Below are 18746 nucleotides of genomic sequence, written 5' to 3'. Positions count from 1 at the left end.
ATCTGATTTCAAGCCAGCGCGTCACACCATTAGGCCACCAGCGCGCGGCCGTGTGACGTCATTTCCGCCAGACACCAAGCTCACAAATATGACCGTAAACTCCACACGAGATTTCATCCCGCCTGAGCCCTTTGAGGGACAAAATTATACACCCCGCTACGCTCGGCCTTCGGCCTCGCTTCGCGAGGAACTATTGCCCTTAGTTGATTAATCTTGTCATCTCTCCTTTTGATAATAAATGACGGTATTTTAAAAGTATTGTAAAAGATGCAACCTACACTTCTATCCCGAGAGAGTATAAGGTTTCCCAATTTTCTATATCTTAATCTTACTATTTTACTATATTTTATTTTACTTCCATCAAAAATGGTTTTAATGAGTTAATTTCCATTTCATTATTTTATGGAATTAAAATAAAAACAATTCTAAAACAACCTGAAGTTGTAAAGCAACTCTACTTGTTAATCTCATCATGATACCTTCAAGGAAAATAGCACAGGGCGCCAACACATATATATTTACCGTTTTCCCATGCCAAATATGACAGACATCGGAAAGGACAAACCCAGAAATTGACGATATTGAATTTATTAACATCAAGTGTCTCAAACATAGCGAAGTTGCGCGCTGCGGCTGGATTATTTAAAAAGTTTCTAATTAAATAACTTAATTTTTAAATATCTGCTTAAGATTTGCTAGCAGATAAATTTGTTTTCAATTGGTACCATTACATGTTCCCTGTACCGTTAAATAACTGTTATTGATTCTACTTCCCAAATATACGCCGTTTTATATGAACGGCGTTAAATGAACATGGGTGCACCTTTGGCGGTGGCATTAGCGTATGAGGAAGAAGATAATTATAGGTGGACCAAACTTTTTAGGCTTGGGTAGAACGTGATCTCACTATAAGCGATCCATTTTCGATCCATTTGGATCAATTGATTTTAAATCGACCTGCTTATCTGCGTATCTGCAAAGCATTGGATACGGTAGACACAGGCTAATTCATCTGGCCAGCTTTTTGTGCATTGTAAGCAACGTTTCGAGCAATCGCTATTTGTCAGAGAAAGGGGAAGGATTACAGGCTATGGAATGTTTCAGAATAAAAACTAAATGGTAGGCAAGTCCGTTGCAGCTCGTCTGAATAAACTATTCCACCCCGTCGGGTGGGCAAGTGAGTTCAAACCACTTTCGTTTTCAAGTGAACGTCAACCCTTATCCATAGCGGATCATGGGATTGTATTTTGTGTGTGTTTATGCTTTCAATTAAACTCGAACTAATATGGGATAATGCTTAAACAAGGCAAACTGGTGAACGCTTGTGTAGCCAATAAAGCTTTGACAGCAAAACCCGCATAGACAAGTAGACGGAGCGGTTCAAAAGTCGGATTGGCTTTTAGACTTCCATAGACGGGTCTGATTCACGTCCAAGTTTCTTCAGTTTATCTTCTTGCTTCATTTTAGGATCGGCTGTTTGTGTGTGCCACACGAGAATCTGTGTTAAAACAAACAAGGGAATAACACAGCTTAACATGTTGCTATTGGCGTTTCTACATGAAATCTGAATCGCGCAAATTATTTTGTTTTTATTGGTTTTGAGGTTTTCAGTAAATCAATGTCATGGCAATATCGATTTCATTTAAAAGTGAATTTTGCCAAACTTCAATTTAAGACCAGTAGCCGGAGTAAATTTCACATCGATCCAAGTAAGAAGACCTCTGAAAAAAGGTGCATCTGTCATCCTGCAAGGGATGAAGCGCCCAGTATTTTAAAGAAGTTTTGCAAGACTTGGCTGATGGATGTCGTGGTCAAAACTGGGTAAAACGAGAAGCCAGAATTGTCATAAATTTAATGCGGCACATACCGACTTATTCTCTGCCTGGCAGTCATGGCTACCCAATAATTTATTAGCCACAAACACATGTAAGGTCTAACTGATAAGCAGCCCTAACTAAGCCATTAAACTTCGATGTACCTGTTTACAGTTATTCGCCAGTGGTTCAAACTCTTCCCTCTTGGCCAGTCTTCCAACAACGGAGGACTCCAGAAAGCCTCTACGTGCCAACGGGTCCATTTCTACTTCTGGATTATCAATGAACAGTTTGGCATTTATTGCAAACCCTGCCATGTCTACAGGCATGGGACGATTAGGCTCCCAAACGGTGTAAAACTTGACCACGGAGCCATCTTTGCAGACTGGTCCTTCCCATTTTAAACCTCCAACCAAACCGACTGGCCAGACAGATACTTTCTTTGTGTAGCGCATCTACAGCAGGTTGCAAAAATGTATTGTTACTGTCTTAAGGTTAACAATACCAGCATTAAGTAATGTTTAATAAATGAGCAGCAGTGTTTTATCAAGTTTAAAACACGAGGCGCAGCCGAGTGTTTTAGACTTGATAAAACACGAACTGCGAATTTGTTGAACAGCTTAAAAATCTTCTGATGTAGATCAACTCCTTCTTTCACTAATATTTAGATTTGGGGTTATTTTGGCTTAGAAAATTGGACGTAAAGTTTAGCCGTGTCTTTATCAGATAATGTATAAAGACACTCATTAAACATTAATTTCTTTAATTTGTATTTTCTTTTTATGAATTATTGAGTTTTTTTTAACATTGTTATGTCGAGTGGAGGGGATATTGTTGTACACTACTTAATGTAAAATGATTCTAGAGTCATGTACACGCAACAAAAAGAAAAAAAAACATGCATTTTCAGGCAGAAATGGTTGAGCAAGTGCAGACGTGAATTTCTAACAAACGAAGGACTGATTAGTTTGAGTGTGGTATACAGATTGAAACTCAGGTCTTAAAGAGGGTAAGGAGTGAGACAATGAATGGTATTTCTAGTAGGATTCTCTTCTTAGGGCATGTCAGTAACGCGCTATACGTGCAAGTGCAGTCCATATTATAAGAGGGCATTTTGCACCTTTTGCTCACTTGACACTCAGTTACGTGTTACGGTGTATGCTCTCTAAATACAACTGTGACAGCAGACGTCTCTTTTGCAGTCAAATGCATGTGTGGATTTAAATTACCCGGTACAGAATAGAAGGTTCTACATTTTGTATTTCCAGTCACTTTGTACTAGCAAAAAATGGATGGAATTTAAGCTTAACAAATACATTAGCCCTGTTTTCAAACACTTACAACAATGTACATTTTAGCAAGATAGTTGTAATAAACTTACTGACTAGCTTACCTGTTCAAATATTCTCAAATCATAGGTGTTGTCATCATCTCCAAAATAAACAACACCTTTCATATCATGTCTAAAATTTTGCTTGATCCATTTAAGGCCCAAATTTCGCTGTTCAACACCTCTTGCTTTTAACCATCTAGGATCACCTTCTTTAGTAATAAGTTGCTTTGGTGTTCTAACTGCAAGGTGAGTGTAACTTATGCCACAGTTCTCCAAGAAACGGATCACAAGATCTGTTTTCTCTTCCGAGTCTTCAACAAGTATCCAGTGAAGTTTTGGAACATGTAAAAACGTTTGTGACAGTCTTGTCAAGTCTGCTTTTTGTGTAAGTCTTTTGTAAGTGGGAGTAATAACATAAATTGTTGGCACTTCTTCAAAGCCCCCCTTGTAGACACTGTCAAATTTAGTTATTCCTAAGATCTTGAGTTTCTTGTTGATTTCCTCTTCCTTTTCCTGCAAAGTAAGCTCCCTCTTTGCTAGTCTTTGCTGGACAAGGTCAACTTTTTCCATCACATCACTCAAGGTGACTGAGTCTAAAAGACAAATGGGAAGCATATTAATTTACCAAACGCATGATAAAAATGAGACCATCTGTCAACTTGATCAATTCAAACATCATCATGCAGGACTAGGGTGGTTGCAATGGTTGCATCTGCACCCCCTCCTTCCCACAGGAAGTGAGGGTTAAAAATAATGATTCTCAGAATGCAGGAAATGTGGACATCAACAGCTTGATTTTTCAAAATTTCCTGGGGGAGAATCCCCCTGAACCTCCTGAGATGCTCATGCCTCCAGTGCTCGCACCCACCTATGCAAAATCCTGCCTACAGCCCTGTCATGTACAGTGTTAGCTACCAACAGGGCAGACCCTAGGGTGATGGGCAGGATAATATGCTGGATAATACACATGGAGATTAGATGAGTATTATTAATATTCATTAATATTTTTACATTTGTAAACCAGTTTGGTGGATTTCCTCTAAATTTTGAAGTTCCAAGAATAAAGGTGAAAAGAGTTTCTGTGAATGACAACTACAAGAATACCGGTACATGTAATGTTGGGATGGTGGGAGTTTAGGGGGTCTTCACTTCCTGCTTCCCATACCTTTTTCTTCAGTGGTTCCTGCCCTCCCTTGGTGGTTTCCACCTCTTTGTGCTTTTTCTATTGAAAAATATTACACAATGTTGCAAAACATTTTTCCTACTTCTTCAGGTTCCTGCCACCCTCCTTCCCACCCTCACTTCTCCTGTCCCCAATAGAGTTGCCACCATTTTACACCCTGTTTCCTGCCCCATCAGTGGCATATCCCGACCTTGAACTAAGGGGAGGGGGAAGGGGGTTGTGTGTGTGTACTCCCAAAACTGAGGAGTCCATCCTGCCCCCTCCCCCCTTAGATCTGCCACTGCCCATCTCCTGACTGCCTCCTCCCCCAGTAAGCTTTCAACTTCCCATTTTATACATGTACCTGGTTCTCATCCCCTTCCAAAACCTGTGATACATGGTATGTGGTACAAAGAGGAGAGAATGGCTATGGAAAGGGGTGGCAGAAAGGAGTAAAAGGCACAGGAGGCGGGAGGTTCAACCCCCATGTCCCGCTCCCCTTAGTGCATTTTGGATATTCGAGATGATTTTTTGTGGTTATTTAAAACAATGCCGCGTGAATAGAATTATTGATAAAAACGGTTTTCGAACAAAATTACAGAACGTAACCAAACACAGTACATGTAAGACACGTGTAAGTTACTAGAGCAAAAAGCAGGATTAACCCATTTTTCTCCTCGTTTATACATCACATAAGTCATTCATAAACAATAATATCTTTTCCTTTAATTGAGAACCACAGTAGTCCAACTTGAAATCGGTCCTATATAAGCTCAGAATATAATTCCTCGCGAAGCGAGGCCGAAGGCCGAGCGTAGCGGGGTGTATAATTTTGTCCCTCAAAGGGATCAGGCAGGATGAAATCTCGTGTGGAGTTTACGGTCATATATATTTCTATATATATTTGTGAGCTTGGTGTGTGGCGGAAATGACGTCACACGGCCGCCGCGCGCTGGTGGCCTAATGGTAAGGCGTCGAACTTGAAATCAGATCTTCGGACCTGAGGTCGGGGGTTCGAAACCGGCTAGGGTTTTTTTTTCTTTTTTTTTTTCTTTTTTTTTTTTGTGGGTTCGAATCCTGAGCCTTTCATTTTTATCGTTTTTCTTTTCGGATTAAAATAACATTGATTTCCACATAATACTCCCTCAACGCTAATAAACCTTTCATCGCCATCAGGGGCGCACGGGCGGAGGCTTCGAATCCTTCTGCTGTTCGTTCTTCTTTTTTTTTTATGCCATCAAATAAATGTCCAAAATGCGACTATCCAATAATTTGTCGTTGAAAATAGCCTGCGCTTCCCAACGCTTTATACCTCTTTGCGAACCAGAAAAAGCCACCATCTTTAAAGCGGAGTAGACCCTGGGAACGAGGGTGTCGCGGCCATGCCCGTTGAAATAAAATTTCTAACAAATATATCTTTCTGACTACTGTGGAAAATTGAATATGTACAATTCAATTAATGTTCAACTTCAAATATTCCACTCCTTATTTATAATACCCCCCCCCCCCCTCCCCAACCCAGAGCTTCGCGAGGCCCTGCGAGTCACGTATTACTAGTCTTAATCTTAAGATTACACGTCAGCTTACCTTTTCCACATTGATTCGCCATCCACATTAATCCAAGAAAAGTGAGGAGAAGAGAAAACAGCACAAGGTTTTTAGGTGTAAATAGCTTCGTTCGAAACATGCTTTAACAGCAAAATAAACAGAAATCGTAGTACAGAATTATCAAATATTGAAAAACAACCAGTCATCCGCCATTTTGATTTTAACATTTTCCACCAGGCCCCCCTCGAAATCGAGTACGACTGGACACTAGTCATCTCCATGCCTCCTCCTAGACCTTCCGCCATTTTACGTTCGCGAACTCCACGAGTTGCAAACTTCAATCTTGGTGAGGGAAGTTTTCCTCTCTATATATCATGGTTTGGCCTTTAATAATGGGCGCAGCACGAGCTTATGCTCCTTACATCGTTCTGCCGTTTGCAGTGGCCGTGGGAACTGTGGGTTATTTCGTCGAAACTCGAATAAGAAAGAGCGATAAATGGGCCAAAGAAAAACCCAGCACTCTTGAGGAACGCACTTTGCGGCAGGTTGATGCACTGGAAGACCCAACAAAGGTGCAGAGTTTAAAATACAAGGAAGGAATACCACAGACTATCTTTGAGAGAAATCAAGGCTATAAGACTGGATTTACGGGACGATCTATGGAACTTGGGGAAAGTTCAGCGGGTACGCGCTCAAACACGCAATCTTGACACGATATTACCGTTTGATAATGTTTCCGACAACTGACAGTAACAATGGCAAACACCAAATTTATGGGGTAGTTAAATGCTAAAGACGTGCAAAACCCTTGTAGTTAAGCAAAGGTTCGAGCGAACTGCAAGCCCTACAGTTATTGTGGAACCCTGAAATTATTTTTGCAATAACTTTCTTGCAAGATATTTTAGCATTGGCTCACTTATCGGTGGTTGTGAAAAACTGGTAGTCCGATTTCAGTGACAATAACCGGTATTCATGTTACATGTAACACTTAGTGTTGTCTGGGGATTTAAAAATGGCAAGCTTTTACAAAATCTTGTTTAACTGTAATGGATCAGGTGCAAAGGAATGGATTCCCAAGTGGGGCAGGACAAATAAAGAATGACAAGCAAAGCGAGACCCCCTCCCAGGCCATGCTCGGCTCGCTTTGCTCTCTGATTTCCTTTATCACCCTGCCCCACTTGGAAGCCTGTTCACCGCAAGCCAAGGAATAGACTTAGTAGCCCCTCATTTTTCTTAGCCTTGGTTGGTTTCTCATTAGGCTCAACGACCTGCTGTTGTTCCCGAAAATGAGCCTGTACTCCATTCTCGTCCCCAGTGCTTGGGCTTCTGACCTCTGGAGTCAAGAATGCCCTACCCCTCCCCAAAACCCACTTCTCAGGGAGAAACAAAGACTAGATGAGAGAGAGCAGCCAAAATCGAGCCATTTCTTGTGTCCTTGCCGACTGGACTGGTGAGAGGAACGATTTGCCCCTGTGACTAGTGTCCAGCTTTACCACTATTATTTTGAGCTGTCAGCCATACATGCTTAGTACGGTCGCTCAGTGCACAAACTTGCTCACTTGGAAATGCATGCCCCTAAAGCAGACTACATGTCCAGATAATTCAAACTTACTTTGATCGATTTGTGATGCAGTTTTTGCATTTTTATGGCCACATCTTTCCACGACCAGATAAATAAAAAAGACGGGGGCTTGTACTTATGAAATCTCACATCAAGTAGCACAGAGACTTTAAGCAGTCCCTCCTTTTTCTTAGTCAGTAAAGCGTGAAGCAAAAAAAAGAGAGCACAAGGCGGAAAATGGCTATGTTAAATCTGGGGGCGAGAGGCACAATTTTCCATTGTCATTTTTCCACTCGCGCTCTTTTTTCACTACATGCTCGACATACTAAAATAAAAGAGGGACTGCTCGTAGTCTAATTGGCACATAAAAAGTGATGATTGCTCAAGGTTTATTTCTGTTTCCTTAATTAACATCTCCACAAAATACTGTAGCATGGATAATTCTTAAATCCTGTTCGTTAATTGTCTTTGTTGGCTTGCAATCTTTGGAAGGGAAGGGGGTTGTAATTATTAAAACCAAAGTTTAATGCATCGGCATGGCCCCACTTGTTTGATGGATGGATGTTATCCCCTGAACAAATCGCTACCCAGTGGATAGGGAACATTTTTTATTGACACTTACTATTAGACATGGATAGCTTTTTGTTCACTCTGAACAGCTGTGCTTGGACATAACAATAAATAATAATTTTTTTTTTGCATTTTGCTGATTTGGATGCACCAATATAATACTAAACATTTTCAAGTGTTCTAAAGGGTCTCTCTTTAGTATTAATATTGACAAGATTACAAGATGAAGAGAACTCCCAGCTTTTTATACTGCCACTTACTGTATCTCCTGTTTCTGTTTTTTTTTTTTTTTTTTTTTTTTTTTTTTTTTTTAATACCCTAAAATCCCAAAGGGAAAAGAGGAATTGCTTGCAGTCACGAAAGTAGTAAATTATGACAATTTTTTTTCTAAACAATGCACAGCTAAACTGCAATATTTTTCACTTAAAAAATCATGCCCTGGTTGGGAAAATGCAGAGCTAAGAAATGTATACTGCAGGCTGGATTTTCTATTAAACTATGAAAATAATATTTTTTTAAAAATTCTGTTGAAAAACTTGTTGCCAACTTGCTAACTATATGAAGTATCCTGAACATTTTGACAACTACCTTTAAAAAGAAACACAGTTTAACTGTGATGTGAGCAAAGCAAAGTAAGCCAATCCACTGTAGAAATATCAGTGATAATGTACTGTATACTGTTCCAGCATGGGTTTTCTCAAAGCTCCTTTTACAAAAGACAAATTAAATAATGTCGTATTCTCATGCATATGAATTTTTTTTTACTCTGACACTGTTAGTAGTTCTTGTTCCTTGGGTTTGCCTCTAAGAATTCGAAGCGCTATCTTCATATCATTCATGAGAAATATTTTTATGGCTTGTAGCTGCAAGAAGAATATTGTAACATTGTCATTATAACATAAAAGATCAACATTTTAAAAATTAAAGACCCCTCAATCACATGGCTTCTCCAGGATTCTCTATGATTTTACAGAGGCAGTATCATGGCGATTTGGATCCATTTTCGCCATAACAGAGCTAAAATTATGCCAAAATACATTCAATCATTCACAAGATGCGCAGAGAACACCAAGGTGAAGATATTACATGTAAGTTTCAAAGGAGAGCAACATGTATTTAGTTTTTAACATTTTGTCCATGACACATGGGCAGAGTTTGGAATTGTCTGCCAGACGTTTTCAATTTTTCTTTGAAATCTCATGCCTGTATAACTCTAGATCATGATAATACATCTTTTGTTGCTTTACTGGACTGTTATAATCATTTTTAACAAAGCTCGGCCATTATTTCAAAGTTTCCATTAATATAAATATTACTTTTGACTTTGACTTTTGGAAGTGATTCTCGTGATACTGCCCCTTCAAAGGGGTTAATAAAGGGGTCTGAATATAGTCATGTGTATGTGGCATACAGAACTTTGTTCAACTAGTTTAATTTGTGATTACTGGCAAATTAATATCACCAGTTTTATTATTTTTTTGTTTTCCCCAAAAGTTGGAATTCCCAATTATAGACAATGCTCCATAGACAATCACAGTCATTATCTCTTACTTAAGAGTATTTTGGAGACTTAATAAAAAACATCCTTTCATCTGATCTACCCGCAGAACAAATAAAAACTTTTCTTGTTATTTTAATCTCTGTTATTAAAGTAAAAATGTGAATCATTGCACATTTTTTTACTCTTTTTTGGAATGCTGGAGCTAGGATACTACCAAAATTAAAATGACTTGCCAACTGAACTGCACAGCAATTTTGCATGCTGCTAGCCACAACTGTCAGGAAATCTGAAGCTTAATGCATATTTGGGATGCATACATTTATGATATGAGAAGTATACTTTTAAAGTTGATACTATCAAAATATTGCATTTATCATTAATTGGGATATTACATCACATGATGGGTAAATGTAACTAATGTTAAATTCAAATCAGTTTGTTGTCATTTCTTTTTGTATGCACTCCACTGAGTAAAGTTAACTAATAAAATGATAATTATTACAGCACATTATACGGTACTACTAACCTTTCCCAGTACTTGTGGTTTAAATTGCTGAAATCATCCAGTTGAGCAATCTTCTTTAAATACTTTGTTAACTTTAGTAGCTCCTTATCTTTGTGTCTATTTTTGTGGGCTTCTCGAAAAGGTCTAATCTAGAGACAAAATAAAACTCTGATCAGCAAAAATGTCAGACTTTGCACATTTGTGTATAATGCTCAATACAAGGCCAACTGATGCCATGTATATAGTGTAAGTAGTAGGTAATCCAGTGAAGCTTATCCTCAGATCAGTTTTCCGAGTTCATCACAGGTTCCCCTCCCCCCTTAGCATTTTGGTAAGCAGCCATGCAGTTCACCAGTACCCATTTACAAGCAACTGTACACTACCTTCAGACCATTTTGGGGATTCATAAGAAAATTTCTTCTTAGATCATCAAACATGATAGTATTTTTGCTACTGTATTCCTCGAACTTTCCCCATATGACACCAAGTGGTTTTGTCTACAAGGAAATACAAAATGATTTAAGTCTTCATCATCACTAAGATTAACTTAGTTAATACATTGATCAGTACATAAATCAAATATAATTGTACATGTATAATGCTCAATTAAATTTTAACCAGTGACACCATTAGTATTGTAAGTTGCACCACAACTCTACACCAAGATGCAACTGGTATAAAAATGCAATGCAGTGTGTTGGCACTATTTTCCTAGTATATCTTTTATCATTGAAGTACAAAATTTTATTTATAAATGATTAACAATGTATATAGTATCAAATGTATATTCATTTGTATCAAAGCCCATGAAATAAAAAGACATGTATTGAATACTCAGGTCCCAATGTGGTCATACAATGTATCTGTTTTTTTTTAATACATTAAAAGCAGGTAACAGCCATGATCACTAAATATAATTTTATAATATTATTGTAAACTGTAGATTTTATTATCACAGTGTACCTCAATAAGACCGTATTTTGATGACAGGACTGTAATCATTGCTCCACTGTCTAACAAAAAGCAAATCTTGTAATTTGTATTGTCTAGAATACCCAGCTCCTACATAGAAAACAATTTTTATTAGCTAAAATTGCAGGGCTGTCATTAAGAGCTGTAACCTGTAACACCTGTTATACCCGAGTTCACTTGCACCATAGAACTGTTTGGCTCACAGTTGTAACAATAAAAAGAGAGCGAAATGATATGTATATTATGTGCACAAAAAAGACAGGATGACAAGATAAATAATGTGTATGCAACAAAATCTTCCCAGCATTTAATATTAAATGATGATGATGATGATGATGATGATGACGATGATCAATGATGAAGATGATGATAATGAGATCTAGATAACAACTGCATAAATTTTAACATGAAATAAAATAGAAAATACTACTGACAAAATCAAATACTTCATCAAATATATAATAATTATAGTTTTGATTACTTACTTTCATTTTTGCTTCAATCCATTTCATACTGGTGGCAGCTTAAAATGTCAAAAAAATGTTGCATTTATTATGACGTGAACAGTAAATCATACATTAATTTTTTATTTCTCAACTACATGTATAAAACCAAGAATGACTGAATGTGAAATTTTTCTTGTCAGCCTTGACCAAATTAGTCACTTAATACTTAAAAATATTAAACACTGAAAATTTTTCCTAATTTGTGAATGGATTGTACAAAAAAATAATTGTAAAAAAAGAACATAACAAGTTAATAGCACATGAGCTGAATAAATTAAATTCTGGTATGAATGGAGCCACTCATGCCCAATACTGTGATAAATGTATTTACACAACCAAACATTTAGGATACACTTGTAATTATAGAATTCTTCATAATTATATACTATAATAAAAAAAGGTTTGCAGTCACTCACACCATATAGCAATATCATAATGCTCATAGGAAGCTGTGAGAAAATCATGCAGGTATGGCCGCATAAGCTCAAAACCAGTTTCTGCAACTGACCTGTGATCTGGAAAAAATATTTATATCTTGGTATTCATTAATTCATTTATTAATGAACATTATAAATAATATTTCGGTATGTTGTGGTTCAATTTTACCCCCCATACAAAATTATTGACATTTTCATTAAGTTTTGTTTTATTAATATTTAATTAACAAAATTAGTAATATCATAATACACCAGAACAAAGGGAAAATACCAAATTCATATGCCAAGGGTAAAATTGAACCACAACAAGTATATTATTATGAATTGAAAGGGGCAGCTAGTTATAAAATATATTAGAGGAAGCAATTTCAAGTATAGACTTTAAATTTATAAATTATAATTAACCACTGCCTCGTGAATATGGAGGATGGGTGCCTGGGATACCCGGGAGGGCCTCCACTGAGGTCAGCCGGCCCTCCCCAGATAGAATAAAGCTGCCAAGGCTGGCAATCCCAACAAAACAGCCATGAGCCCCCAAACACAGACACCCGTCACACTGATTAAATCAGTGGAAAAAATGAATTTATAACTAATAAAAAGAAGCAGGAAAGGGAGGGAGGGAGGGGAAAAACTCGCAAAACATCCCTGAAAACCCTGCATGGAACGAAGACCTGACACCACGCCGTCATGTCCGAGAACGCAACGCACTGAGCATGACAAGAGCTAGTAACCGCTGACCACCAGGACAGCTGACTACCCACTCGTTGTGGTTAACTTGGTTAAATTGCTTTATTTAACTTGGTTAAATCGCATTTAACCTCATATAAATACATAAATAAATACCCTGGAAAAAATAAATAAATAAATAAATATAAATAGATAGATAAATAAATAAATAAATAATATTTTAAATTATTTTAACTTAGGTAAATGTTGCATTACTTCTAATCTCTTAGTGATTGGTAGGGTTTAAAGAAGTAAAACCAAAACCAATCGCGACTGGCTAACACACATTAATTTTTTTTTTGCAATTAATAATTACACTTCAGGCTGGCTACATATATTTGCATGCCTTAAGTTTGGATTGTCTGACAGTGTGCCCTTTGTGATTGGCCAGGGTAATGACTTTGGTTTTGGTTTTACCACACTTAACAGAAAACCGCTCTAATACAGTAACATTACTTAACTTTACTCACCAAATATTGTGTAATCCACATCAAGTACAAGCAGTTTCTTTCCAGCTCTTGGGGGATTGCGCACTTCTACCTTATAGTCTGTTATTCTTTTTTGAATTTTGGCAAGATTCTCATCTCTGCGAAGACACATTCAAATAAAATAAAAATAATATTTATACCAAAAAACATCTACATGTAGTTATGAATACCTCACTTTTTTGTTGCTGTTGTTGTTTTGTTTTGTTTTTAGCTTTTGTTGTTGCTGTTGTTTTGGTTCTATTTTTACCAGCGAAGGGGGAGGGGGGATTGACAAGGCAAACAATGGATTTTCTGTGAGCATGGGTTGTCAAACAGGACTCAAAACAAGTCCTATCTGGTCATACAGGACACTGTAAAAAATTATTTTTCTGCCAAGCAAGTAACTACATGTATTCATGCCAACCTGTCCTATGGGCAATGAGCAAGTGACTAGCAAAACATTTGCCGACTAAATCATATAAACGCAAACTAAGAGAGATACAAAGCTGGCCCAGACAAGCAAAATTTGACAGCTGCTTGTTCAGAGGACAAGTTGGAATTATTTCTGTTTCCAAGCCCTGCTGTATAAAATCATTTTTTGCGCTTGGTTGTCAACCATGCATTATTATATGGCAGCAGAAAAAAAGTTAAAAGCAGCTGTGATCACTAACCTGTTCTCTATTTCAATCTCGTCTTCCTCTATATCAAAATCATTTATCACTTGATTATTTAATAGTTCTTCGGAGGGAGAAATTACTTCAGCCTGAAAGTTAATGTGAGAGTTCATAAAAATCATAAATTTATTAATAATCAATTTTTCAACACTTTTCAAACACTGCTGAAAAAATATCATATGTCATGCAGTGTTCTCCTTATCAGGCGGTAACCGGTAAAATTTACCGCTTGTAACACGACTCTTTACCGCCTAGAATCGCTAAAATATCTTGTAAATTCAACAGGTGAATAACAAAGTAACACCACTCGTTTCACCTTCGTAGTCATGATCGAAAATATAAAATAACAGATTGAAAATAAACAGCGACAAATACAATATTCATTTACGAATTTGTGCTAGTATTCAATATTCTTTATTTCCCTTCGTTTTCCGAATCTCTGAGGGCTGGTATCCAAGAAAGAGCAAGTTTTGCTGGTCTTTCTCACTTGGCGGCAAGTGCACATCTGTTGCTGCACAGTTTCCACAATCAATTCCACAATGAAGCGGCAGCAATCCTTGCTGTCCTTTCACTTTGTCCATTGAAAATAAAAACAATCACAAAGGCAAAGAGGTAAAAATAATTTCAGAAGTGAGAAATATTACTTACATATATGTCTTAATTTATCAAAACCGGGTCAAAGAAAAGTGACGTCAGTATTCTTGAACAAGTACGTTACTGCGCGAATTGGCTTAAAACGCCACAAGAAAGGGAAAAAAAAAGAAATACAGCGCTGAAAGGTAGAGAAGAGAGAGGAGAAGAGAAAAAAAGACTGACATTCCAGGCGCGTAGGAGGGGGGGTTCGAGGGGTTCGAACGAACCCCCTTTGGAGGTCAATAATGGAGGACCGAAAACACAAACTGTTGATTTTCAGCTTTTAGCAAATAGTGGGGGAATGGAAAACAAACTTTGAGAGTTGCAGCTTTTAAATTACCCTGCACGAAAACGCTAAATGTATCGGGAAAGTATTAAATTGTTAGGAGAATGGATCTTAGTGCCCTAGTATTATATGTAGTCAAAATAATCCCATTGCTGAAAAAGTATTTCCTTAACAGGCGTCCGGGATTTGATAAATGGAGTATCAATAAACAAAATGCGGGGATTACAATTTCGGGGGACCCAGGTGATACGTGCATTCATAGTTAGTACTAACTATGGTGTATTTAGTGCATATTGACGATTTGACGCCGCTTTTAGTACATTGAAGGTGGAGCCGGGGTGGGGGCTTAACCTTTGCAGCACACATCAAGCTTTTGTAAAACGTTTAGTGTACTAAGCCGGTATGTATGTATGAATGTATCAAGTTAACAAAACGCCGGAAATATTGTTGTTATGACTAAAAATACCTGTTATTTTACACTCCATCGAGTTTGAAATATTGACGTACACAATGCTGAAAATAGCATTTCCGGGCCTCTAGATTCAAAATATTCTGGGAGGACATGCCCCCAGATCCCCCTAGAGGCTCGCGCTCGTATTTAATAACCCCCCTTAATAAATATTCCTGTCAATACGAACACCCTTACAAAAACTTCAGCTACGCGCCTGCATTCCCTTTAGTTTTTATATCATGGAGTTTGGAGATAGTTTCTGGCGAGAAAAAAACGCGTTTACAGCGATTTGCGCTTAAAACGGTGAAAATTTCCTTGACCTGGTTTTGATAAACTCAGACATATATAATAGTTCAGTTTTCAAAAACATGCAAAATGCAGATCATAGTTGATTGCTTAGTTGACCGTAGCTGACGCGTGGTGAAGATAAAGGCAGCTTTCAATGTCAAATTCTTCTCATAAGTTCGTAAGTATTTAAAACAAACCCCAGACGACAGGTTAAAAGAAGCACTCAGAATACAACTTTGTAACAACACCCTCGTGAATGCTGAGTATTCGAAGCAAAGAAAAATAGAGCTGTAGCAAAGAGGAAACAGGACCGCCGATTTTTCAAGTAGTACGTCATGTAAGCGACAGTAAATGTATCTCCTTACAACAACAGAAGATTTTATGCAATTTTTCTTAAGCTGTATAGCAGGCGAAAGAGGTCTGCAAGGCCATAATAAAGTTGTCATGGACAACATTCTGTTCCATGTAGGTAAACTAGAACACGGCTGGGATTTACCGGAATTTCTTTACCGGTTTAAAACGTTTTCTTACCTGCTGTGCTGAAAACTAAGGAGAACACTGGTCATGAATTCTAGTGCATTAGTACCGCGTAATTCACTGTTCAAATTAATAAAAAAAATTTCTAGACTGACAGACTGTAACAAAGAGTTTTGGTTAGTTTTAACAGGATTATAACCAGAGGAGCCTGTGAATGTAGACACTTCTTTGCCTGTCTTTGCAAATTGCCAAAAATACCAGCTATGAATTAAGGCAAAAAAAAAAAGCTTTCCAAGATGTCAAAACTTCAATTTCTTTATCCTGAAGTAGTCTAGTAGTAAAAGTCAGTAATGTAACCTTCGCCTTCCCCCCTTCCTTCCTGGATGGGCCACTTCCCCAACTTTGCTGGTACACCAATTCCCCCACCCCCCCCCCCCTCCTCTCCCATCACCATTTTCACCACAAATTGCTGGTCCCCATTTATAATCAACTGCTTGGCAGAGATACTTCCTATGAAAGTAAAGTGCCCTGCTCAAGAACACTGACAACAAGACCAATCCCGATCAGCTGAATCCCAACACTCTAGCGGAAACAAGGCTAAAAACAGAAAACTCTTCATTGACCCACTGGGATGTTTGCTACCCAAGTTTGCCATCTTTCACCAAAAATATTAAATGCTTTACTAAAAAGAGGAAACAAGGCCATACCAAGTTTTCTTCTCTCGTTCCCATCATCATAATCTTTGTATTTGGCTTCAAATTTAAGGCACTAAGCCGCACATCATCATCTGGACTTTTACCTTTAAAAAGCAAATAATGTGTGTAATAATATTAGTTACATGACTTTGGGTACAGTTTAAAAAACAATCACAAGTAAATTTTACATGCTTTTAGAAAAGCTTGTAACACAGTCTGTTAGTAGTAATTGTGCATAGATCTAATAGCTTGTCATAATCTCACAATTAGTATTATCAGGGGTGGATCCAGAGTAGTTCTTGAAAGTGATTTGCAGAAATCACCTATGTTTCCAAACTGTCCTGTGTTTATTTATCAATTTATTTATTTAAGTTCAAGAAATCAATTATCCTTTTTATTTTATTGTTTATTATGAAATAAAACAAAGAAAAAAGCATCTTTTCTCGTTATTCCATCAACTAAACAGCCCTTCCAGAGCAATTAAATTCGACGAGGCTCTGTTCGCGTGCTTTCAACGCAAACTATGTACAGTGTAATTCATAGGCAAAACGAGTATGGGTCTCATTTTAGTTACTCAGAACACTTCAAGCGTTAGTGGAGTCATGAAAGTGTTGTCATTGAGGTGACCTCTATATTACGGAGACACCTATCTAATATGGACACTTTGCTTTGTCCGTATGGTGTCCCTATTAGAGAGGTTCAACTGTATTCAAGCTTTTTATCCGATTTACTTACTACAGTGGAACCTCGATTTAACGAACCTCTATATAACGAAGACCTCGGTATAACGAACGATTTTGTTCAGCCTGGCCAAATGTACAGTAAAATGTATGGAGCAGTACCTCGATATAACGAACCTCGATATAACGAAATCCTCGTTTTAACGAACACAATCCGGGAGCCCAAACGTAAAATGTACCTCGAAATAACGAATTTTAGTTACCACGCGACAAAACATGAATGTAAAACAGACTCAACAAGGATGAAAATACTTTAATCCTAACAGGAAAACAACTTCAACAACATATGCCCATACCAACGTGGAAATTAAACGTTAAAGCACAAATGTAGCCTGCGAATGCAGCCGCCTCTCATTGGTGTCCCGCAACCTTCGCAGGCTAGCACAAATGTAATTTTTGACAGGCGTTCAAACAGTTCAGAGCATTAAATACTGGGTAGTGCGCCGTCACAGCGTTAAAAACAATTATTAACTATACCTCGATATAACAAACATTTTGGTTGTTTTTCCGCAAATTCGATATAACGAACCCTCGATATAACGAACAAATTTCCCCAGTCCCTTGGCTGTTCGTTAAGTCGAGGTTTCACTGTAGACCTTCATTTAGACAGAAAAATGTTCAAAGGAACATTGTGTTTCCAACCTTCTAAATACATGCAAATGCATGCATGTGGAACCTCCTCAACACAGACACCCCCCCCCCCCCCTCCCCATATACCCTTGGGACCATAAAAAGTGTTACATGAAAGCTGCACTCCTCATAGCCAATCAGAATTCAGAAAGGGCCATTATAGCAAAGGGCAGGGAAGAGCGCCGTTGTATTATGAAGGTGTCTGTATAACAGAGGTGGAGTTTATATGAATTTTGGTCTCTTTTAGGCCAAATAAACTGTTCCTAATAGGAGGTGTCTGCATTATTGAGGTGTCCATAGGAGAATTTTGACAGTACTGCATACTTCATATAAAACTTTACTCTAATGCTACAAAACCCTTTAAAACCTGGCCATTTTATCGACAACTACCCACCCCACCCATATTTATTGTTTGACATTCTTTTTATACCATAGATAAAAATACTAGTTCTCACACCCCCACAATTTAATAGTATATAAAACCTTGCATGAAAACAACAGCTTTACATGTACCTTTATATTTCAAGCCTAAAAGCTTCTGTCTCTCGGGTAAAACTCCAGTTTTATCTTTTATGAGCTCTTTAAGATGCTTCACAGTTTCAGAAGGGGATAAATGCTCGATAGAGTACTCTTTTCCACTCCATTTTATGGTGACACAAAGCTCGTTAATTTCATCACTGCTGGCCGCCATCTTGTTTGTCACTGGCCAAAGACGGCCGGGAGGGATTGGGCGCCATAGTCGCGTTTCAAGAAAATTACACGCGCGAAAG

At 37.8% G+C, this 18746-nt stretch overlaps 3 protein-coding genes across 4 annotated transcripts in view; 1 reads left to right on the top strand and 2 right to left on the bottom strand.

The window, feature by feature from the left end:
- The window catches only part of LOC144643397 (orexin receptor type 2-like), a 64398-nt gene extending 58829 nt beyond the window's left edge, over positions 1 to 5569 (top strand). Inside the window, exon 3 of the transcript XR_013568901.1 lies at positions 5087 to 5569. The gene's annotated coding sequence lies outside the window, so the exon portion shown is untranslated. The remainder of the gene's footprint in view (positions 1 to 5086) is intronic.
- Positions 573 to 6314, bottom strand: LOC144643398 (galactosylgalactosylxylosylprotein 3-beta-glucuronosyltransferase 3-like). Of its 2 annotated transcripts, XM_078502624.1 has the most exons (5): positions 5897 to 6314; positions 4313 to 4369; positions 3208 to 3740; positions 1979 to 2269; positions 573 to 1498 (listed from the first exon to the last, which is right to left on the bottom strand). In XM_078502624.1, the coding sequence occupies exons 1-5, from the start codon at positions 5994 to 5996 to the stop codon at positions 1400 to 1402; spliced, it is 1080 nt and encodes a 359-aa protein (XP_078358750.1). In that variant the 5' UTR covers positions 5997 to 6314; the 3' UTR covers positions 573 to 1399. The 2 variants fall into 2 exon arrangements, with proteins under 2 accessions (XP_078358750.1, XP_078358751.1); XM_078502625.1 differs by lacking the exon at positions 4313 to 4369 and having other exon boundaries at positions 5897 to 6312.
- A 1699-nt stretch (positions 6315 to 8013) lies between these two features.
- Positions 8014 to 18684, bottom strand: LOC144643399 (ubiquitin-like domain-containing CTD phosphatase 1). The gene is made up of 10 exons (XM_078502626.1): positions 18490 to 18684; positions 16619 to 16710; positions 13774 to 13865; positions 13106 to 13221; positions 11889 to 11987; positions 11452 to 11489; positions 10958 to 11056; positions 10378 to 10491; positions 10016 to 10143; positions 8014 to 8851 (listed from the first exon to the last, which is right to left on the bottom strand). The coding sequence occupies exons 1-10, from the start codon at positions 18665 to 18667 to the stop codon at positions 8839 to 8841; spliced, it is 969 nt and encodes a 322-aa protein (XP_078358752.1). The 5' UTR covers positions 18668 to 18684; the 3' UTR covers positions 8014 to 8838.
- Positions 18685 to 18746: the final 62 nt, after the last annotated feature.

This window comes from Oculina patagonica, chromosome 2, assembly GCF_052425735.1.
Source record: "Oculina patagonica isolate OP01 chromosome 2, crgOcupat, whole genome shotgun sequence".
Lineage (NCBI taxonomy): Eukaryota > Metazoa > Cnidaria > Anthozoa > Scleractinia > Oculinidae > Oculina > Oculina patagonica.
Note: the sequence above shows the minus strand (reverse complement) of the source record. Positions and strands in the feature narration are given on the sequence as shown.